The sequence below is a fragment of the Nyctibius grandis genome, chromosome 4, assembly GCF_013368605.1.
Source record: "Nyctibius grandis isolate bNycGra1 chromosome 4, bNycGra1.pri, whole genome shotgun sequence".
Classification (NCBI taxonomy): domain Eukaryota; kingdom Metazoa; phylum Chordata; class Aves; order Nyctibiiformes; family Nyctibiidae; genus Nyctibius; species Nyctibius grandis.
This window is the reverse complement of record NC_090661.1, coordinates 11,198,508-11,220,898: the sequence shown is the minus strand read 5'-3', so window position 1 is coordinate 11,220,898 and position 22,391 is coordinate 11,198,508. Positions and strand designations below refer to the sequence as shown.

At 42.5% G+C, this 22,391-nt stretch overlaps 1 protein-coding gene across 4 annotated transcripts in view; it reads right to left on the bottom strand.

The window, feature by feature from the left end:
* GALNT18 (polypeptide N-acetylgalactosaminyltransferase 18) overlaps positions 1–22,391 on the bottom strand; it is a 253,855-nt gene that overhangs the window by 53,633 nt on the left and 177,831 nt on the right. For all 4 annotated transcript variants that reach the window (XM_068399285.1, XM_068399289.1, XM_068399286.1 and 1 more), the window contains exons 8-10: positions 16,519–16,704; positions 10,310–10,447; positions 1,193–1,288 (exon numbers count right to left, since the gene is read on the bottom strand). In XM_068399285.1, coding sequence (XP_068255386.1) covers positions 1,193–1,288; positions 10,310–10,447; positions 16,519–16,704 — 420 coding nt within the window. The remainder of the gene's footprint in view (positions 1–1,192; positions 1,289–10,309; positions 10,448–16,518; positions 16,705–22,391) is intronic.

Below are 22,391 nucleotides of genomic sequence, written 5' to 3'. Positions count from 1 at the left end.
AAGCATGATGCCACTAGTGATCAATATCAAAGGCTCTCAGCGAAGGAAGCCAGCACAGAACACAGTTGCAGCATGTGTAACTTGGCAAGGAAGTACAGAATCCTATCCGTATCTCACCAAACTCATGTTTCCAGCTCACTACGAGATCCAAGTAGAGAGGACAAGACCACCTTGTTGCTCTGTGTTTATTTCTGAGATACTAGGAGGATTCATTTGCTGTGTAGTCAAATCACATATCTGACAATTCCATGGGTAAAACCACATTCAATAACTTAAGTGGAGCATCATAGGGTCATTTTGAGAAAGCAACTATAAAAGCTAGTCAGAGAAAAAAATGATTCAAACTGGAGGGACTTTTCAGTTTCTCTAATCACTCCCACAAGTACATCCATTTCCTTTACGTCATTTTTGCTTATGTTACTTTTCAGAGTTAGATAATCTGCACACGTGTCTTTGACAAGCATGTTCTAGACCATGTCACCTTATTTTTACTGTCAAGATTTGCCTAGAAACACTTTCACCTACGCACATACGCTTAGCCACTTGGCGAGATACAATGTCTTAACCCTCTTGTTTCCCAAGTTAATAAATCCAGCTGTTGTGTAAGAAAATGGAAAGGTTTTGGTAATTTGAGTCTTTGGCACATACTAGAGTAACAGGACAACAGCAGAGAAAGAAAAAAAGGAGCTTCAGAAGAAGGGCTTTCAGAAGAACAGGGTTTGGAATTTGACACAGCTGTATGGTGTGAAGAAGGTGGCTGTACATTCAGATTTGTGAAAAGGAGATAGTAAATATATCAAGTAAAAAAAAATGTTCCTTCAGATAATGTATAAATAAACTACGAGTATACATATGTATGTATGTAAAATGTTTTAAAATGCATTGTTTCATCCATATGACATGCACAGTTAAAGATCAGAAATGAAAGCTTTTATCAACAAATCCAGGTCAGTGCTGACTCTCATATTCCTTAAATTCTTTCAAAATGAATAAACAAACTTCACTGTCAAAGCACTAATATACCAGTGATTCTCAATTTACAGCAGAAATAACGTTCTAGCTTTCTGTAAACGAGCTACTAAACAGCTTACGGAGGTATTGTTGCAGGAAAACAAGGACAGGTACAAGATGGTTCCTCCTACACAGTCTACTAAGAGCAGCAGCAATATGAGAGATCATTAGACAAACTAACCTGTGGTGTCATTCCATGGCAGATATACATGATTGGGATATTCTCCGTGTCTGGCCCTTGATCAAGGCACAAATCGCTTTTCAGAGAATTCTGCAGCTAAAATAAACAGAAAGAAAAAGAAATCAAGCCAGGCTTACATGAGAAAAAGATGGTGTGATTACTTGCTTTTCTTTGGAAAAAAGTCACATGTAGTTGAGCAAGGAAATGTGCAAAATTAAAAATACTTGTTGCAGTGAAGATATTGAAGAGAAAGCACCTGGACTAAATTCTTCCTTGTGGATAATCTAACACTACTGATTTCAATAATGTTGCACAAGGTTTCAGAGAGGGTAGATTTCAAAAAGCCTTCAGATATAGCAATAATTTTTGATATACATTTTTAAAATATTTAGCCTAATGAATACACACTATATACAAAAGACAATTTTTTTACCAGTGCAGCTAGCTGAGAAGTATGGATGGAGTTTCAAACATAGGAGAAAGCCTTGTAATTAATTTCAGAATCACTCAGGAGAGTCTTCTGAATTCTGGAAATAATTCCAAAAAATCCTTTCTGCTGACACTTAGAGACTTCTGGCCAATCAGTATGCAACAGCTCTTCTTTGCATTATTCCGGGCTAACCCACGCACAAAGCCCTATATATCACCTGTGCAATGCTGAGACAGAATTTTCTGAAAGTGAAGTGCTAAATTAATGAGCACAGATAGCTGGAAGGTCTTTTTAGAGTATGAGGCCAAAGATGTGGATTGCATACCCATGGGCATGTATAAAGGTGTGCAGTGGTATAAGATCAGTTCAGAGAACAGGAGAGAATTGTCTGATGGAGGGAGCGAAGAGGTGATGTGGTTTGCAACCATCTGTGATTAACTGAGCACTCCTGTCAGCTGTGTATAGGGGCCTCCTTTGAGGCAAAAAAAATCATATGCTTACAAAGGAAGTCTAGAAGTGCACTAGTCTGTAAGAAGTGTGGACAAGCCAGAGACTGAAGCCAGACAGTAAATAAAATCAAAAGCATGAACTCATCTCTACAGGTTTTCCAACCCAAACCTAACTCTAAATTCAATAATAGACAGAACAAATCTCAACATTAAATAGAAAATATGCATTAGGTATCAAGATCGGACTTATTCTTAGCTGCAAGCCTCAAGAATTTATTTAAACCTTCTAGCAGCCTTCCAGTACCTGAAGGGGGCCTACAGGAAAGCGGGAGAGGCACTTTTTACAAGGGCATGGAGTGATAGGACAAAGGGTAATGGTTTTAAACTGAAAGGGGGTAGATTTAGATTAGATATTGGGAAGAAATTCTTTACTGTGAGGGTGGTGAGACACTGGAACAGGTTGCCCAGAGAAGTTGTGGATGGCCCCTCCCTGGCAGTGTTCAAGGCCAGGCTGGATGGGGCTTTGAGTAACCTGGTCTAGTGGAAAGGTGTCCCTGCCCATGGCAGGGGGGTTGGAACTAGATGATCTTTAAGGTCCCTTCCAACCCAAACCATTCTATGATTCTATGATTCTGTGACTTAGCTGAGAGGGCTGACCCAGCAGTAAAACAGATATAGAGACATTAGAGTCCCAAGCTCTAAAAAGAAACATGACCTTAACCCTAACAGCAGCTGTCGGGTGATCAGGCACTACAGAAAAGAGACAAAACGCTATATTCCTTTTAACACCAGTCCTCTTCTTATGAAACTTGAAAACAAAAAAATGAAATGAGCTCTTCAGATTTAATTTCTCCAACTCTTATCCCAATCACAACTTCACAATTAACTTAGAATATCTGTAGAGAAATAATCCCTACAGAAAACAGAAGAACAAAAAAGCCTGTTAACTAATAATGCTGTTTCAAAATCTGAGGTCCAGTCTCTTAGGAACCAACCCTTTCCAACATCTAGTAGCTTTGTGGCAACCAACAATTAATTTGGGTAATGCAGTTTTAGACTACCAAGACTTAATCTTAATTACAACCCAAAATATAAAGAGGTTGCCAGTCCCCATACTGAAAAACAGAAATAGTCAATACTGCCATTTGCTCCCTTTCAAACTTAAGAGTCTTACAGAATACAGAGAGAAACTAGACTACTGAAATTCTGAATTTGCAAAATGATCTCAAACATCATTACTTCTTTACTTTGAGGGTGACAACGCGCTAGAACAGGCTGCCCAGGGAGGTTGTGGAGTCTCCTTCTCTGGAGATACTCAAAACCCGCCTGGACGCAACCCTGTGGAACATGCTCTAGGGGAACCTGCTTTGGCAGGGGGTTGGACTAGATGATCTCCAGAGGTCCCTTCCAACCCTAACCATTCTGTGATTCTGTGATCAAGGTGAAATCAGGGAGCCAGTCCCTACACTAAATACATCAGCTTTTGGCCCACTGACATCGCTTTCTCCTAACTCTAAGGGTACTGCAGAATTCGGAAAGAAATTTGCTTCCCAAACCTTTACTCTCTCACCAACCCTAACCCTAGCTATATGCCACAGTATAAACTAGATATGAATGATACAACTGTTTTCCTAACTCTCACAGAAGGAAATTTAGGATTCAGGAAATAAATATGGGTGTTGATACCGTAGATGCCTATATCGTAACCCTCACCCCTATTGAGAGAACTTTTGTAATTACTCAGTATTTTTTAAAATCAATGATAATGCTATAGTAGCAATATCTCTATTTTCTAGAAAAAAATACAGACAGTTGATGAATGGAAGCACTTAGAGAATCAGCAAGCAGCTGACTTGCTTTGAAATATCACACCTATCTCCATTATAAGACATGCAAGAGAACAGGAAAGCAGACATTGAAAGAAAATTGGAGATCCAAGCAATTCCTTTACTAAAAAGATTGGGGTACTTTACCTTTTTGTTTCATACAACAGTATTTCATAAAACAGTAAGCGGTGTATTTCATAAATTACTCCCCCTTTATCTGTACAGATACATTATACATTGCCATAGCTGTCCACCACTTCTTTTGTGATAGTACAAATAAAGAAATAAGGCCTACTCCTCACATCTTTCCTAGCTGATGAGGCTACCCTCATACTGCAGACAAAAGACTGCATCGTGCATTATTACACAGTACCTAAATATGCATATTCTGCTGACTACTGAGTTCAGTATTTCTGTAACAAACTTTTCTGATTCTTTTTAGTTTCTATATTGCCAGCAAGGGACGTTCAAAGGCTGATGAAAAAGTGTCAGTAGAATATAAAATCATAGGGTGCCTGTCCGCTGATTTGCATTTTGATTTACATGATGTGGAGTTAATCCTGAGACTACGCAACAAGTACCTTCGCTGTTCCACTGGTCTGCCTTTTTTATCTAGTATCACTTGTACCTGCAATCAAAGATTTTTTTAGCCAGAGGCACCTACAAGCACAACCATGTACCTGTTAGCTGCTATGCCTCCTTCTCAGGAAACTCTGCACCTGATTAGAACATGGCATCGCTGAGAGCAATTCCGCACAGTCTATGGAAGAGGCTCATTGCACACAGATGTGCTTTGAGCACTGCTCTGAACTATTTTGGAAGGTAACCATTATCTCACGCATTTAACAATGACCGAGGCCTTCGCTGGAAGCGTTTTTCTTCTCTTTTTGGATTGTATGAAAAGCCAGCAGGATAATTTTAATTAATCATCAAAGAGGTCATAGAACTTTGTGAAGCAGACAATCACTTCATTTGACAAAACAGAGCAGCTGCTCTATGGCACCCTCAAGGGTCTTCTCAGAGCCGTACTGGCAAATTGCACAGCTCAGACTTCTTTTTGAGGAGGAATGTCTCAAACCAAATTTTTCACTTGTATGATCTGCTCTTACTAATTATGTTTTCTAATTGGGACTTGCATGCAAAAATCACAGAATCACAGAATCACAGAATGTTAGGGATTGGAAGGGACCTCGAAAGATCATCTAGTCCAATCCCCCTGCCGGAGCAGGATTGCCTAGACCATATCACACAGGAACGCGTGCAGGCAGGTTTTGAATGTCTCCAGAGAAGGAGACTCCACAACCTCTCTGGGCAGCCTGTTCCAGTGTTCGGTCACCCTCACCGTAAAGAAGTTTTTCCTCGTATTTATGTGGAACCTCCTGTGTTCCAGCTTCCTCCCATTGCCCCTTGTCCTGTCAAGGGATGTCACTGAGAAGAACCTGGCTCCATCCTCATGACACTTGCCCTTTATATATTTATAAACATTAATGAGGTCACCCCTCAGTCTCCTCTTCTCTAAGCTAAAGAGACCCAGCTCCCTCAGCCTCTCCTCATAAGGGAGATGTTCCACTCCCTTAATCATCTTCGTGGCTCTGTGCTGGACTCTCTGTAGCAGTTCCCTGTCCTTCTTGAACTGAGGGGCCCAGAACTGGACACAATATTCCAGATGCGGCCTCACCAGGGCAGAGTAGAGGGGGAGGAGAACCTCTCTTGACCTCCTAACCACACCCCTTCTAATACACCCCAGGATGCCATTGGCCTTCTTCGCCACAAGGGCACACTGCTGGCTCATGGTCATCCTGTTGTCCACTAGGACCCCCAGGTCCCTTTCCCCTCCGCTGCTCTCCAACAGGTCTGCCCCCAACTTGTACTGGTACATGGGGTTATTCTTGCCCAGATGCAGGACTCTACACTTGCCCTTGTTATATTTCATTAAATTTCTCCCCGCCCAACTCTCCAGCCTGTCCAGGTCTCTCTGAATGGCTGCGCAGCCTTCCGGCGCATCAGCCACTCCTCCCAGTTTTGTGTCATCAGCGAACTTGCTGACAGTGCACTCTATTCCCTCATCCAAGTCATTAATGAATATATTGAATAGTACTGGTCCCAGTACCGACCCTTGAGGGACTCCGCTAGACACAGGCCTCCAACTGGACTCAGTCCCATTGACCACCACTCTCCAGCTTCTTGGCTTCTTTCCTTCAGCCAGTTCACAATCCAGCTCACTACCCGATCATCCAGACCACACTTCCTCAGTTTAGCTGCGAGGATGCTGTGGGAGACCGTGTCAAACGCTTTACTGAAATCGAGATAGACCACATCCACAGCTTTACCATCATCTATCCACCGGGTTACGTCCTCATAAAAGGCTATCAAGTTGGTTAAGCATGACTTCCCCTTGGTGAAGCCATGCTGAGTGCCCCTAATGATCCCCCTATCCTTGATGTGCCTAGAGACAGCACCAAGAACAAGTTGTTCCATCACCTTTCCGGGGATGGAGGTGAGGCTGACCGGTCTATAGTTACCCGGGTCCTCCTTCTTGCCCTTTTTGAAGACTGGAGTGACATTCGCTTTCCTCCAGTCCTCAGGCACCTCTCCCGTTGCCCACGACTTAGCAAAGATGATAGAGAGTGGCCTAGCAATGACTTCCGCCAGCTCCCTCAGCACCTGCGGGTGCATCCCATCAGGGCCCATGGATTTATGGACGTCCAGATTGCTTAATTGGTCCCTGACCCAGCCCTCATCTACCAAGACAGATTCCTCCTCTATCCTGACTTCTTCTGGGGCCTCAGGGGTCCGGGGCTCCTCAGGACAGCCTCCAGCAGTATAGACAGAGGCAAAGAAGGCATTCGGTAACTCCGCCTTCTTTTTATCCTCTGTCTCCAGGGCCCCCACCTCATTCATCAGTGGGCCTACACTGCCTCTAGTGTTGGCTTTACCCGCAATGTATTTGAAGAAGCCCTTTCTGTTGTCCTTGACCTCTCTTGCAAGGTTTAACTCCAAGGAGGCCTTAGCTTTCCTAGTTGCCTCCCTACATGCTCTGACAACAGTCTTATATTCCTCCCAAGTAGCCAGCCCCTCCTTCCATGATCTGTACACCCTCTTCTTCCACTTGAGTTTGCCCAGCAGTTCCCTGTTTAACCATGCAGGTCTCCTGGTACCCTTCCTTGACTTCCTACTTGTTGGGATGCTCTGATCTTGAGCTCGGAAGAAGCAGTCCTTGAATGCTAACCAACTGTCTTGGGCCCCCTTACCTTCTAGTACCCTGTCCCATGGGATTTCCCCTAGCAATTGCTTGAAAAGGCCAAAGTTGGCCCTCCTGAAGTTCAGGGTTGTGATTCTGCTAGCTATTCTGGTCCTGCCACATGAGATCCTGAACTCTACCATCTCATGGTCGCTACAACCAAGGCTGCCCTCAACCTTCACCTCTTCAACCAGACCCTCCTTGTTAGTGAGGATAAGATCCAGCAGCACTCCTCTCCTAGTTGGCTCATCCACCATTTGCATCAGAAAGTTATCATCAATGCACTGGAGGAACCTCCTGGACTGAGGATGGCTGGCTGAGTAGGCCTCTCAGCAAATATCAGGGTAGTTGAAATCCCCCATGACAACCAGGCCCTGTAATTGCGAGACTGCTCTCAGCTGCCTGTAGAAGGCCTCATCACCGTCCTCATCCTGATCCAGTGGCCTGTAATAGACACCCACAACAGTATCACCCCTGCCAGCCTGCCCCTTAATTCGCACCCACAAACTCTCAACTCGCTCCTGATCCGCCTCTGGACAGAACTCAATACATTCTAGCTGCACACTCACATAAAGAGCAACTCCACCACCTCTCCTTAGTGGCCTGTCTTTCCTGAACAGGACATAGCCATCCATGACCACATTCCAGTCATGTGAGGCGTCCCACCAAGTCTCTGTGATTGCCACTAAATCATAGCCCCCCGACCGAACACGGATTTCCAACTCCTCCTGTTTATTCCTCATGCTGCGCGCATTGGTGTACAGGCATTTCAGAGAGCGAGCTGAGCACACCGATTTCACCCCAGGGGGATGGGGGGCCCCTCCTGGTCTACCTCAACACTAGAGCATTGCCCCAGTGGTGCAAGCCCAGCTACTACCCCATCCCCCTTCGAATCTAGTTTAAAGCTCTCCGAATGAGCCCTGCTAATTCCTGTCCCAGAACCCTTTTGCCCCTACGACATAAACCTTTCCCATGTATTACCGTCACGCCTGGTGTCTTATAAAACCAGCCATTATCAAAGAACCCAAAGCCCTGCCTGTAGCACCAGTCTCGTAGCCAGGCATTAATAGAGAGAATCCTACTATTCCATCCTACGTCATCACCTGAAAATGGAAGGAGGGAGGAGAAAACAACTTGTGCCCCAGACTCTTTCACCAACCGTCCTAGGGCCTTGTAGTCTTTCTTCATCCCCCTCAGACTATGGGATGCAGCTTCTTCCCCACCTGTCTGGAAGATCAGCAGGGGGTAGTAGTTTGTGGCCTTCACCAGGTTGGGGAGTTGCCTGGTGATATCCCTGATTCGGGCTCCAGGCAGGCTGCAAACCTCCCTGTGATGGGGGTCAGCTCTGCAAATTGGGCCCTCAGATCCCTTTAGGAAGGAGTCTCCAACCACTAAAACTCTTCTCTTCTTCCTTGTGGAGGAGGTAGCTATACGCCTGTCAGGTTCTTCTGACTGTGGTGGGACCTCTGATATAGGTTGCCTCTCCACCACATCCCCATTGGACCGGCTGTATTCCACTAGGGCTTCATATCTATTGCTCAGAGGCACCTGTGGAGGCAAAGTAGCAAGGAGGGCACTCGCCTTTTGCCACGGCCATAGACTTGCCTCCACTCACTCCTCTCCTCTAAGTTATTGTTTTCCACCTGAGAGGGGCAGAGTACAGGGGTCCCTCGATCCTGGGAGCTCTCCGGCAGGTGCTCCCATTTTTGTTGCAGGGAGGGCAAAGCCTGGCTCCACCAGTCTATCTCCATTTCAGCCTCCCGAATGCTCCTAAGCCTTTCTACTTCAGCTTGAAGCCTTTCAACCTGGCTTTGCAGCTGTGCCGCTCGGCCGAGCAGATCATCTACCTGCTCACAGCGCACACAGCCCCCTGACACCACAGAGACGCTGTAGCATTCCCTGCAGCCGGCAACCTGCACCATCGCCTCCTTCCGTGGGAGCTGTCTGGGTTCCCACATCCATTTTGGTCTTCTTCCGCCGGGTAGATACCATTGTTCTTTCACTGAGCTGGGAAATACGTGTTGGTGACACCCCTGGATCACAGCTCCTTGGCACCTTCCTCGCCTTGTGCACTGGGAGGGAGTCAGTGCCCTCCCCAACAAGCTGCAAACTGCTGCGGCCTCTCCTGCCCTGGGACACACCCAGTCACTGCTGACTCACACAGGCACTGCTGACTCTCCCTCTACCCCCTGGGCAGGGACTAGTCCCTGTCCTCCAGGAGGCTTTTTATCACCCAATCAATCACCACCCCCAATTAACAGGGGGTGGTGCGTTTAAATCGCCCGCGGTGCCTTCGGCTACGCCCCCTCCTCTCCTGATTCGTTGCCGGGAACCTCCGGGTCTGGGGTGGGGGGGAAGCAGCTCGGGGCTGCTGCTCCAGGGGGGTCAAGAGTACGAAAACCGCCCGGTTACAGCCCGATGTCGCCCTCGCCCCCGCACTAACCTCAAGTCGCTGTCGCTGCTGCCGCCGCTGTCAGCAAAAAGGCAAATTTAATTCACAGGAATCCATTTTTGTGAATGTGACACTGGATAGAGAATGTGAAAGGGATGTCCTAGGTCTACTACCTTATTATGGGCCTGCACTGACTTACTATGCTCATCTTCCATGTCATGCACACCTGCCCTCTCTGTTTCTGTTAATGGTTTTCTAAGGGCAAGAACTGTCTCTGCTTTAATTAGCACAGTACAAGTCAAGTGTGATTTCAACATAGACAAGGACACTACTGTCACACAAGTAATCATGATAATGATCCCAAAATACAGGCATTTGAGGTTCTAAATTAAGATCTGGCTACAGTATTAAGAAGCTTGCAGTTGAAATACTGAGCCTATTTTGTTAATTCACCTGCTGCTCCAAACCTTCTAACTGACAGCTCCAACGTGTCTAAAAAATCATGCCTTGATATCTCTGAGTGACATGCCAGCCATGAAACAAACAGACAAACAAACAAAAACGCAGGGAGGAAGATAATGTGCAGAATACCTCAACATGAACTGCAGCAGAGCAGCTGTCTCTGTAAACTAACCAGGATAAGAAATATTTTAACTAGTGACTTCAAATTTATCAGTTTCTTCTACTTGGAGCCAGGCATTGTCTTCATTAATTACTTCCACTATTACACCTTTTTCCTCACAACTTTTTAAAATAGGAAACATAAACAAGATCCTTACCACCCCATAGGCGACAGTATCTGAATACATTCTCATTTCTGGATACACGCTGACAAGATACCACCTAAAGGTCTTGCACTGGAGCTTTTTCCTCAAGGCCTTCCTCTCAGAAATATCGCCAATATCAATTCCGGAGTCCTGCACATAAAGGACAGAAAAAGCAGAAAAGACATCAGTGATACACTTCTGTGTAAACTACTTATTCAGAGTCTCCCTCATTGCAAAGATGATTATGACATATAATTAGCAGCTCTGGGTTGCGCAGTGAGTCTGTTATCCACACACACTCCATAAATGCACCAATTAAATATGATACAGGTCACTATGGCGGGGTCTCTTTTAAAGTCTGCTTTGGTCAATGGAAACACTCCTGTTGACTTCAGTAGGCTTTACATCTAGCTTCCAATGAGTATCACTGTTGTTCTCTAATTCCTGGCACTTTCCAAACCCAAAAGTAATTGGCAGGAAGTAGCAAGTTGCCCTAGAAACAACCTTATTGCTGGCATCCCGCTGTGGCCTAATCATTAGTATGTGTCACTTTCTGGCCATTTCCGAAGTCCAGGTTTACTGCTTCACTGCAAGGAACAGAAGCTCTGCTCACCTTTCTGAAATATAACTTATTAAATTTCTCTTGTAATGTAAAAAGAGAAGTTGCTATTTTTGTTAAAAGCAATTGCAGAATATTCTCTCCCCTGATTTTTATTCTCCTTTACATTTCTGGCTAACCTAATTTCTATTTAATGATAAGAGCAGATCATAAAGCGTGACTCTCATAAAGTACCTGTATATAAAAATCAGTAATTTATCACATTAGAATCACGCAGCAGAAATTTTTAGAGAGGGATCTAAGTGCAAATCCATGGCTGCTATTTGACAGGAAGTAAAATGAGACATTGTGCTCCACATTGTGCTCTACCACTTCTGCCTCAGAACAAAATGCAGGATAAATACATTTTCATAGGGAAATACTATCATCTATCTACTTAAACAACAGCCTTTACTAGGCCATAAACACCCCAAAGATTTTGTCAGCCACCAGATATGATTTAAAAATAACATTGGAAGAACTGCATTTTCTTAGTTACACATCAAAAAGCTATAAGTACCTAGGTTTCTGAGCTGCTGAAGCAACGACTGCTTCTTACCTCCCAAAGCACTGAATTAATCTTAATCTGGAACAAGTATATTTTATTATGGAAGCATTTTATAACTAAAGTAAAATTGACTTCCACATTAGCAAAGTATACTAAAAAGTAGGAAACTGAGGTCTGGCATAAACAGGCATAACTCAAGTTAATCCTTAAAAATGAGGACCTCCTCAAGCCCTACATCATTCACAAAACTTTATGTGGAACTACCCCTTAAGCGATCACTTTTTCCTGACTTTTCTAGCAAGTGACTAGGTAAAGGGACATGCTGTAGGGTGCTGTAAGACAACCAACTGATCCCATGGACAAATCCCGCTCACGCAACGCTCTGGCTGCACTTGCACTTCCCAGTGTATCTGCCACTTCTGTGAAGGAAAAGGAGGGTGCCAGTGCGCAGACATTTGACTTCCAGCACTCACAAGGCTTCCTGGGATCAGGTACTAAATTGGTCCAGTGCATCCCGGCTCCTTTCTCATGCAACCCTGCAGGCACCAACGCTTTTTTCCTCACAGTTTATTGTATAAGGTAAGAAACAGCATCTGGGGCCTCAGTAATCACATCCTCCTGTGCAGCTGGAGAAGACAAATAGCTCACAAGTAGCACACTGGCTTTATCACCAGCAACAAATCAGTGTGTTCCCCAAAGCCAACCATATGGTGAGAGGAAAGAAAGAAAAGACCAAAATCAAAAACATAGGGCACGACACATGGAAAGCACAGCTCTTGCTTCTGGGACTTGAAAAATCTTTCCTTTGGGTTTTAAGTGCTTTTCTGAATCTATTTATCTAAGTAGTTACGATGCAGAAAACACCATGGTATCCGAGATCCCCATTTGAAGCCCTCAGTGCTTCAGAGCCACCCACAGAGATCCCGAAAGGGCAGTCACAGCACACTGCCAATGAGTCTAACTCCTTTTTATTATTATTAGCTCTCAAAGAGTAAAACCTTTGGAAACATCTGACTATGAGGCTTCTCAGAGATCTGGGAATTATTCCATGGAAAAAAAAGGTCCTGTGGTTAACATTTTGGAATAACGTATTTCATGGAAAGTCCTGACTGTCATAACTGAAAACATTTCTATTACCCACACAGTCCATTGCCAGTGCACTATTTCATCAGCTTCCAGGTAGAGAATTACTCCTGTAGTTATCCAGTTGTGTAACAGGATTTGGCCATGCTATCTGTCTGTCCTCTCTGCAGCCTCTCTCACAATGACGTCTTGATGTCTTTTTGCCTAAGCTGAAGCTAGGTTTGATTTGAAAATTGTTCCTCTTTGGTATTTAACTTTTAATTTAATCTTGAGGCAAGAAAAGATGAAACACAAATACTGCCATCCAGTCTGATATCTAAATTTGACCTAATCCACCCCCAGCCTTTCTCATCCACCATCTCTTTACCCCCTGCCTACTGGAAGTCTGTATTACAAGTGCCCCACAAGTTTTAGGTTATTTTTTAGGTTGCTTCTTTACACTGAATACTCCCTCTTTCTACTGATGTTTCTATACCAACCAGAGACTGCACTGCTCCTAACCTTTTCATGTATAAAAGAGGACTCCCACTAATGATGTAGGTTTTCTTTATACTGACTGATTCAATTACAGTTTTTCCTCTTTCCCTTAAAAGGCCAGAAGCTTTCCTTAAACATGTTCTTGTTTTCTACTGCTCTAGCATCAGTTCAGTACTTGCAAAGTGTAGCATGGGAAAGGAAAAGGAAGTCCCAGGTCTTCAGAGCTCTTCTCCCGATTCTTGGCACCAGGCCTCCCACAATGAAGACAAAGATGCTTAGAACAGCTTCAAATTACAAAACTGATTTGGGGTGCTTGAGCACATGCCAGGCTGTCAGAACAAAACAGAGCCCCAACACTCTAAGTCCTTCCCTGTTTTCCACATGGCAAAAGATGGAAGCTGGGTGAACAATACTTGAATGTACCCAGCTGTAAGTCAGAGACCCCATCTGACAGGTAAACCTGATGGTCACAAAGGTGCCACACTGTCTCTGAACATCCTGTAGCAATTACTAGGTAATGAGTAGATTCAGGCTTTATAGGCCTGATGTGTGAAAACTAAGCTGTTTCCCAGTATATTTTAAATAAGTATGTGGGCACGTGTGTTTTATTTGGTTTTCTACAGCAGTGAGAAATACAAATGAAGGTTCTTTGCCTAGGTTCCACACATACACATAATAATAGATGTCTCCCTACAACAGAGGCATCTCAGTACACAGCAGAAGAGGCTACCACTATTAAAAGCTGATTTAGCACTTGCCATTTCCAGCTTTTAAGTCTGCACTATGGTTTGACAGCAGTAGCCTTTGTGAAGATGAAGAGAGTATATAATCTGCATTGCAATTTATTCAAGCAGTTCAGTGCAATGATTAGTACGTTGTAGTGGGAAAATGACTCGAGATTGAAGGGGTAAGAAAACTTGTTACTCCTCTTCAAAAGTATGAACCAAATCTGTTTGGGCAGTATGAGATTTACTGTGCAAACATCTTGATGCACTTTGTGACCTGAAGAAATCAGTTCAAGCCACATACTGCATTCATTTTTCCTTTGTTTAATAAAATGAATTTGTTTCTTTTGTTTAATAAATGAGTTTTAAAATTTATTATAACAGGCTTATTTTTTTCTGATGTATTGGCACAGTCAGGATGGGGTTATTATTACTTGTTAAATATTAACAAGTAATAACAACAACAACTTATCTTTGTATTCTTTATGACCTGGACAGGCTGGAGAGTTGGGCGGGGAGAAATTTAATGAAATATAACAAGGGCAAGTGTAGAGTCCTGAATCTGGGCAAGAACAACCCCATGTACCAGTACAAGTTGGGGGCAGACCTGTTGGAGACCAGCGTAGGGGAAAGGGACCTGGGGGTCCTAGTGGACAGCAGGATGGATGATCATGAGCCAGCAGTGTGCCCTTGTGGCCAAGAAGGCCAATGGCATCCTGGGGTGTATTAGAAGGGGTGTGGTCAGCAGGTCGAGAGAGGTTCTCCTCCCCCTCTACTCTGCCCTGGTGAGGCCGCATCTGGAATATTGTGTCCAGTTCTGGGCCCCTCAGTTCAAGAAGGACAGGGAACTGCTACAGAGAGTCCAGCGCAGAGCCACGAAGATGATTAAGGGAGTGGAACATCTCCCTTATGAGGAGAGGCTGAGGGAGCTGGGTCTCTTTACCTTGGAGAAGAGGAGACTGAGGGGTAACCTCATTAATGTTTATAAATATGTAAAGGGCAAGTGTCATGAGGATGGAGCCAGGCTCTTCTCAGTGACATCCCTTGACAGGACAAGGGGCAATGGGAGCAAGCTGGAACAAAGGAGGTTCCACTTAAATATGAGGAAAAACTTCTTTACGGTGAGGGTGACTGAACACTGGAACAGGCTGCCCAGAGAGGTTGTGGAGTCTCCTTCTCTGAAGACATTCAAAACCCGCCTGCACGCGTTCCTGTGTGATATGGTCTAGGCAATCCTGCCCCGGCAGGGGGATTGGACTAGATGATCTTTCGAGGTCCCTTCCAATCCCTAACATTCTGTGATTCTGTGACTTCCAAATTGCATTCAAATATCAACTTTGCACAAGATTAAGCACCACCACCACCATATCTGGATGAATATTATGCAAATATGTGTATAATACTGTATATTCTGGTTAGCAAAAGGAATTCCTCAGTTTTGTGTAATGCTATGTTTGTAAGTCAAAAAATTGAAACTTAATCAATCAATGAAGATCAACCAATCTTCAGGAAAATAACTTAAATTTCAGTTTCTATTATTTAATGTTAATCTATTGAGTTAATCACAAATAAAATTCATTTGAAATTGTTTTGATGTTTGATGTAAAATAAGTAACCCGATCTTCCAGAAATGTCTTTATTCTTGTATACCGCTGTGCAACTACTCAAAACAGGGACACTTAAAGGGTAGCTTGGATTCTGTGAACATGAGACTAACTTCCAGAAAGGTCCCTTCCCTATATCAGATCACAGAGGAATTTTTTCCTGTTGCTTTCATAGTACATTATATAGCTAATTCTGCAACCTGAAAATAGGATAATGACTTCCCCACTTCGCCAAAATTATCTAGTTTTAACTAGATGAGAGATGAGGGAAATTATCGAAAGCAGCTGAATCAACATCAGCATTCATACATCTAGCTGGTTTTTTGTTTCTAACCTTTTTTTCCTTATTAAACTAAAGGAGGAGAAGTTCGGCATTTTATTTTTTGAACAAAAAATCACAGCAAAACCAGTTTCTCTGAACAGCTGGAAAATCACTCAGATTTTACAGAGATTTTATTAAAGAGAAAATAAATTGAATAAGTTCACTTATTAAGTCTAGGATATTTGCTTTTGCTGTAATGATGAGAACTGCACACTGTAAGTCAAACTTCAAATTCAACTACAGCCATGGTTTCCAACCTCTAGGTGGAAACAACCTACATGGATACTGAATATTTTGCAGAATAGGTACAGGACAACAGTCACCCTTCTCAGTCACCAGTTCATAGATTAAATACCATCGACTACAGAAATGAAGAACATCTAAAACCAGATGCCAAACGGAACTCTCAGGTTAGCCATCCAACATTATCTTTTCAATACAGTGGACCAACCATTGCTCATCTATGGAAAAGAAACCTGGACAAGCAGGCCAAAAGGGAGTTGCAGCTAGATTCTGCAATATGTCATGACATCCACCAGCCACCCTTACTCTGATGTGAAATTACTCAAGAGTGATAGACCCACACTTGAATCAACAGATGTTAACACCCCTCACCCCTTGGTAGAACTCCCCTCACAAATCTGGCAGAATTACAGCTGTCTGTGATGGTAAATAAGAGACTCAAATTCAAAGTCAGATGTGTAATACAGATTTGATGCTTCTTTTCTCCACATTTCTGCAACTACTAGATTAAAATCTCCATGCAGAGTCATCAGTGAGGATGATGAACTTGACAAGAAATTAATTTTTAAGGAACCTGAAGACAAAGGAATTATTCAGCATAGGAACCAAACCCAAAAGGATCTAAAGCCAAAGCTTGCAAACACCGGTCTTTGTGACTCACCTCCTGAGGTATGTTCCATGCCATATAGACATGGCTCTTAAATTCATCCATCCAGACTTCAGCCACCCTTAGTGCGTTTCTCCGGACATGAGCAGTCAGATCTTCTGTGTATGGTTTATGTGCTCTTTCAATGTGGGCGATCCTGGAGCAAGGTAGAACCTCAACACTTCCTCCACATTGCCATACCTAGGAGGAAAAAAGACATTCTGCTAGTGAGAGCTCCCTACACCACTGCTGTCCTTTAGTAAATATACTGAAATGATCTTATTTTTATGCTTGTCATTGTTACAAACGAGAGTAACTACTCAAGACTTATTTGACTACAGAGATTTTTTTTTTTCAGAAAGTTGTGAGAGAACAGAGTTATTAACTTGCCTTACCAGGAATTATTACTATTACTTAACCTTACTACAGAATTATTACATTATCAGTAGCCTCTCATCACAATCCTCCTGGATCAATTTAGCTATTCTCAAGATTATTAATAAAATAATTTATAGGGCATCCAATAGAGTAGCATCGGGGTTCAAGTTGATAGCCTTGCAGGCATTTCCCTAAGATTGTCCGCAGCCCTTCTCAATACACACACACACACACTATTCAGAATCCGGAACTAGGGAGCCTTACATAAAAGGGAAACTAAGCCAATCAACTTTTTAAGATCATTAAAGTTTCAGGTTCTACAAAGACTAGGAATATAAATGCATCTTATGCTTTGCTTTAAACACAGCTCAGAAAGGACCAGGTTTATTTCTTTTGAGAAGGAGCAATGAAGACTAAGACTGCCTAGTGAAAATGTTCTATGAACAATTTCAACACACTTGCAATGTGTGGAACACACTACTCTTGTAAATTATAACACATGTATAATGTAGGTTGCTGTACCTGCTCAAGTGTGTTTCAGTTTTGCCTGCTACCACAGTTGAGCTGATGTCCATAATGTTAATCATGAGTATTGCTTTCATTTCTGATTTTCTCTGTTTCCACTTTCAACAAAAGATAAAACCACTTTGGCAGCCTGTCACGGTTTAAAGCTGGGCCAGCTATTAACCTGGTGGCAGACGCTCTCTGTTAACCCTCTCCCCCCCCACCCTAAGGGAAAGGGAAAAGGGAGAGAGACTTATGGGTTGGAAATTAAAACAGTTTTAATAAACTATAATAATGAAAAAGAGTGTAATAATAATATTGGAATAATCAAATATATACAAATATATACAAAACCAAGACCGAGAGCTTGGAAATCCTCCTCAGGCAGAGTTGCTCCCCCCAGCACAGGCAGAGGGGGAAAAGGCAGTAGCTCTCTCTGCCATCACACCTGCAGGCTTTTAACTGGAAAATTGGCAAAGCTGGTACCAATCAGTGGAAGACAGGAGGGCCCCTCCCTCCTGGGCCCCACCTCCAGGAGGCAGTGGGTTAGTGATAAATAGGAAAGTGAGAATGACATGTATGGGATGGAATACCTCATTGGTCAATCTTGGGTCACCTGCCCTGTCTGCTCCTCCCTGCAGGTGCGAGCCCCCTTCGGCTCTTCACTCATAAGCAGTGAGGAATTTAGCAGTGACCTTGGTTTCTTTAAGACTAATTGGCCTGGTTTGGGCCAAACCAGGACACAGCCTTAACAGTCAATGAAGTGCTTGAATTATGTTACATAGAAGCTCTTTTTCTGTGCATCTTGCGTTACGTAAACTTCCTAACAAGATCAAGGCAGCCCATTCATAATGGTTGAGTAGATGCTGCTCAGGTGAAAACCCAGATGTAGTCAAACTGTTTGATCCTGCTGAACAAGTACCTTCCTCGTACAGCTCATCCAGGAGAAAGTATATTCTGGTCTCCCTCCTATGGGCTAGGGATGTGGGCTGGCAGAACACCATGTGCTGGAGCTGATCTCAGACCCCTCAGGTCTGTCCATCCTATAGGCGTATGCTCTACTAAGGAGGCACTTTGTTCAGTCATTCATTTTATATATTTGGACATCTGGCTTGAATACAGCATTCAGGCATTTGGCAGCTCCTGAGACCACAAAATGTGGCATGGATTCAGAATGTTTACAAAGCCTTTTCTGAACTGGGGCCTAATTGCAGTCAGCATATGCTGGGAGAAGAGATAGAGCCTTGGTTTTCACAGCTCTCTGGAAGATGAGTTATCCCACAAATCTACTGTACAGTTGAGAAGGGAGCTGAAAAGACTTCAGTATGTCTCTGTGTCCAGAACTTGGAAAATTGTATGAGTAGATAAACATAAGAATTACCAACATCACAGCAAAACTGAGATGATTGTAAATATTTAAAAATAAATGGGCAATTGATCTGGCACAAGAATAAATAATCTGGAAACAGCATTTGCATCCTGTCTTTCTAAATATCATATGAAGTGGGCAATCCAGTTTAATGGTCTAACAAAAATAATAGTTTCTCAAACATTTAATTCTGAATGTTTCAGCTACATTTCTTAATAAAGATTAAATGTGAAGTAGCATCAGGCTTTGCTCACACAATGCCTGCTTTCAATCCAAGCCATTTCTCAGTACAACATTGACATCAGCTATAAATTGTTTCAGAGTTACTCACTGTACACTGTTTAAATTAGTATCATAAAAGACAAGGAAGATGTAGAGATGGTCATAACTTAGCCTAGGACAAGACAATTCACGTATCGTATGTGCTGCCTCCTCTGCCCAGCCTTTGCTCATTTTAACAAGGGATGGCCTCAATCCAAGTCCAACACATGAACACCAAATCTTTTGTGGGATTTTCAGAGTTATATCTGAATGCCATCTCGACAACAAGCTGAGCCAAAAACTCATGGTCTATAATAAGCTGAATTTCCAAGTAAATTTCTAGGGTCTGAAAAATTGAAGAGTGGACTCATCTATAATTTTAGTACTGATTCAGTAATCAGTAAAATCTAATTTGACTTTATAATGAAGTCATATGTGTTTTCAAAAAGCATCCTGAGATGACAGTCTTTAATACAGTTTGCAAATAACAATTACCCACTACCTGAATAAACACCAATTAATCATATCTGGTGGCCACTCCTTTCTCTCAGACACTGTCAGTGTTTGTTCTGTTTCCAAAGACTAATTAATTACTCTGCAAGAACCATGGATTCACTTAAAAACTTAATGCTAAGAGGGAGCTGTCAATACAGATGCTGACAGAACAGGCAGGTTGTATTACACAGCTTCGAAACCATATCCTATTATTTCTAAGAAAAAATCTCCTGCAATCCATGAATATGTGATTAGCACACACCAAAACTGGACTAGAGATATATGCCAATAGTTTCCATATAGCAAGACTAATAAAAGTTCTTTAATTAATGATTTTTTAAAGAGGAAGACATGAGAAACACATGTGATCTGAAGATATGGAAATCATAAGTTACAGAGTGTGCAGAGTCCGCAGTTACAGCACTAAACAAGTAGCACTACCCCAGATGTAGGCTACGAAGCCTTGCAGAGCACTCGCAGAGTGACAGCAGATGCAATACTTTATAAGTGCAGAAAGCACAATCCTGTGTTGCTCAGATGGTCACATCTAGGACAAGCCATAGTACCTTTCTCTCCCACAAGTGTTCTTTGCCCAGGGGATTACAGTATGGTGAGAAAGCTCTTTTCTCCAAACATTTCATTGCACTTAGGGAGCAGCCAGTTGCAAAGAAACAAAATGGCAGGAGGCATTACAGTGGGATTTTCAATGCCATGAAACTCCTAGAATCTCAAGGGATTCTGGATTCCCAACTTTCCCAAACATGTGCAAAATCCCCAGCCAAGGAATGAAGGGCTTTGCTAGTCATATACTAAATAATAAACACTATACTGAACAGGATATGTGAATACTAAACAACGTAACATGATGAACTGACCGCTACAGAAAGTGTTATGTTTTTTTCATTCTTCCCTGATTATATTTGAAATAAAGGAATTTCTTGCAGCTAGGTCAAGAACACCCATCCATTCTTTCTTTCTTGTCTTAGACCAGCTGTCCACTTAAATCTGACCACTCCCAGCTCCCCCCACCTCCTTTACTTGTGTAAACAAATCTGTGGTACTCCAACCATTGTGTTAGAGCCATTGCGGAGGGTCAGATGGTTTGTCAAGATGTGTTGAAAAGGTATAAATCTCACATCAAAAGTGCACAGGAGAGATTCATTAATTACTCTGAACCAACACCTTTTGGTCAAATACAATGTTTAGGGGTTTTTTAAATTAATATTTTAATGCTAAGTAATACATTTTCTTAAAAACTCAGCTCAGAGGGAAGTTGCGAAGCCTTTTAGAGTGATCTGTTCTTCATCTAATAAAATTCCTGTAGACAAGAGATTTTCTTTATAGTTAAGAAATAGGAAGAGTAATTGAGGGGTCAATTCCTCACACCTTCACACATTTCCCCCGTGAATTTCACAGCTATTTTTTTGCTTTCATTAGTAATCTGTATTCAGACTTCATCCATACTGAATAGCACCTTTCTAGTTCTCCAGCACTGTTATTTTATGTGATGGCTATAAATAAATACAAAGGTTTGAAATCAGTGAAGCTTTTCCAAATTATCACCCATGACTTTAGCAGGAAGTCTAAAGATAAAAGAGCTTCAAAGACTTTTTTTAACCACATGGAATGGTTTGAAGTAAAATGTTCTATCTCTTGAGCACACTGTCGCTGCATTCAGCAATACTTAATGAAAAACTTGCTCGTACAAATTGCAAAGAAGAATCTTGGTGAATTTCCTAAACTATTTTTAAAAGGAAATACAGCACTTTTTCCTGTTGCCCATGAAGACATTTTATTTATGGTAGCAAGAGGTGGAAATTGCTAGCAATAGTCTCAATTTCCTGCCAAATCCCTAAACATACATTTACACTTGCCAAAAATAACATATGCTGCCATCATTGTGAAACAATAAATAGCAATTCACATTTCATTCTGTAAGAGCATCAATTGCAAAACTGTACCAACGGGTCTTAGAAAGTTTTCAAGTGTGAGGGACTGCATATCTTTGGGAGTACTTAGCATGACTGCTGGAGCCCCAGCAATGCAGGAAGTTTGCTTTTCTTTGGAGGAATTTCTTGAGGTTCTGGTCCTGCTGGTTTACTTCACAAAAACAGTCTTTTAGAAAAAGAACACACCAACTGGAGTTTCCCTTCCATAGAGCTCTCAGAATCCACTTCAGTGTGTTCTCAATGCTCCCTTCCAAGAGGACCTTAGAAAGGGCTCTTTATTCTTGAATTTCCTGAGGAGGTTCCTATATCTGGTTTAGCCCCAAGAAGGGCTTAGAGGGCTTCCTCTTCTAGAAAGGGTTCCTTCATCACTAGCAAAAGGTAGTAAAATTCCATTTAAAAATTCAAGTTGTAAAGGGACAGTAGCAGTGCCAGGCAACTTCTAACACTTATGATGCCGAAAGACTAAGATCAGCAAAGCCTATAATCTAAAATGAGCAAAGCAAGTGGGAGATGATAGGAACATTACATGAATACAGAGAATCTATTTAGAAAAAAAAAAAAAGGAAGGTAGGAAATCTCTCTCCCTTTTAAATCCTCAGTTGTTATGACATGTCGAGAATTTGTCCAAGATCTAAGCACTTACTGATAATTCACTAAAAGTACATTTACATGTAAGCTATAATCGTGGCCCCACATCTGTCTGCTTTTATGTTCACCAAGGTTAAAGTAGTCCCTCAGAGCAAATAGAAAACATGTTCTTCACATTGGAAGCATCAGGAAAGCAGAGGACACATAAAACTGCAGAGAGAACACAGGTAGTGGCACAACAGATCAGCTGCAATCACAGAATCATAGAATGGTTTGGGTTGGAAGGGACCTTAAAGATCATCTAGTTCCAACCCCCCTGCCACAGGCAGGGACACCTTTCCACT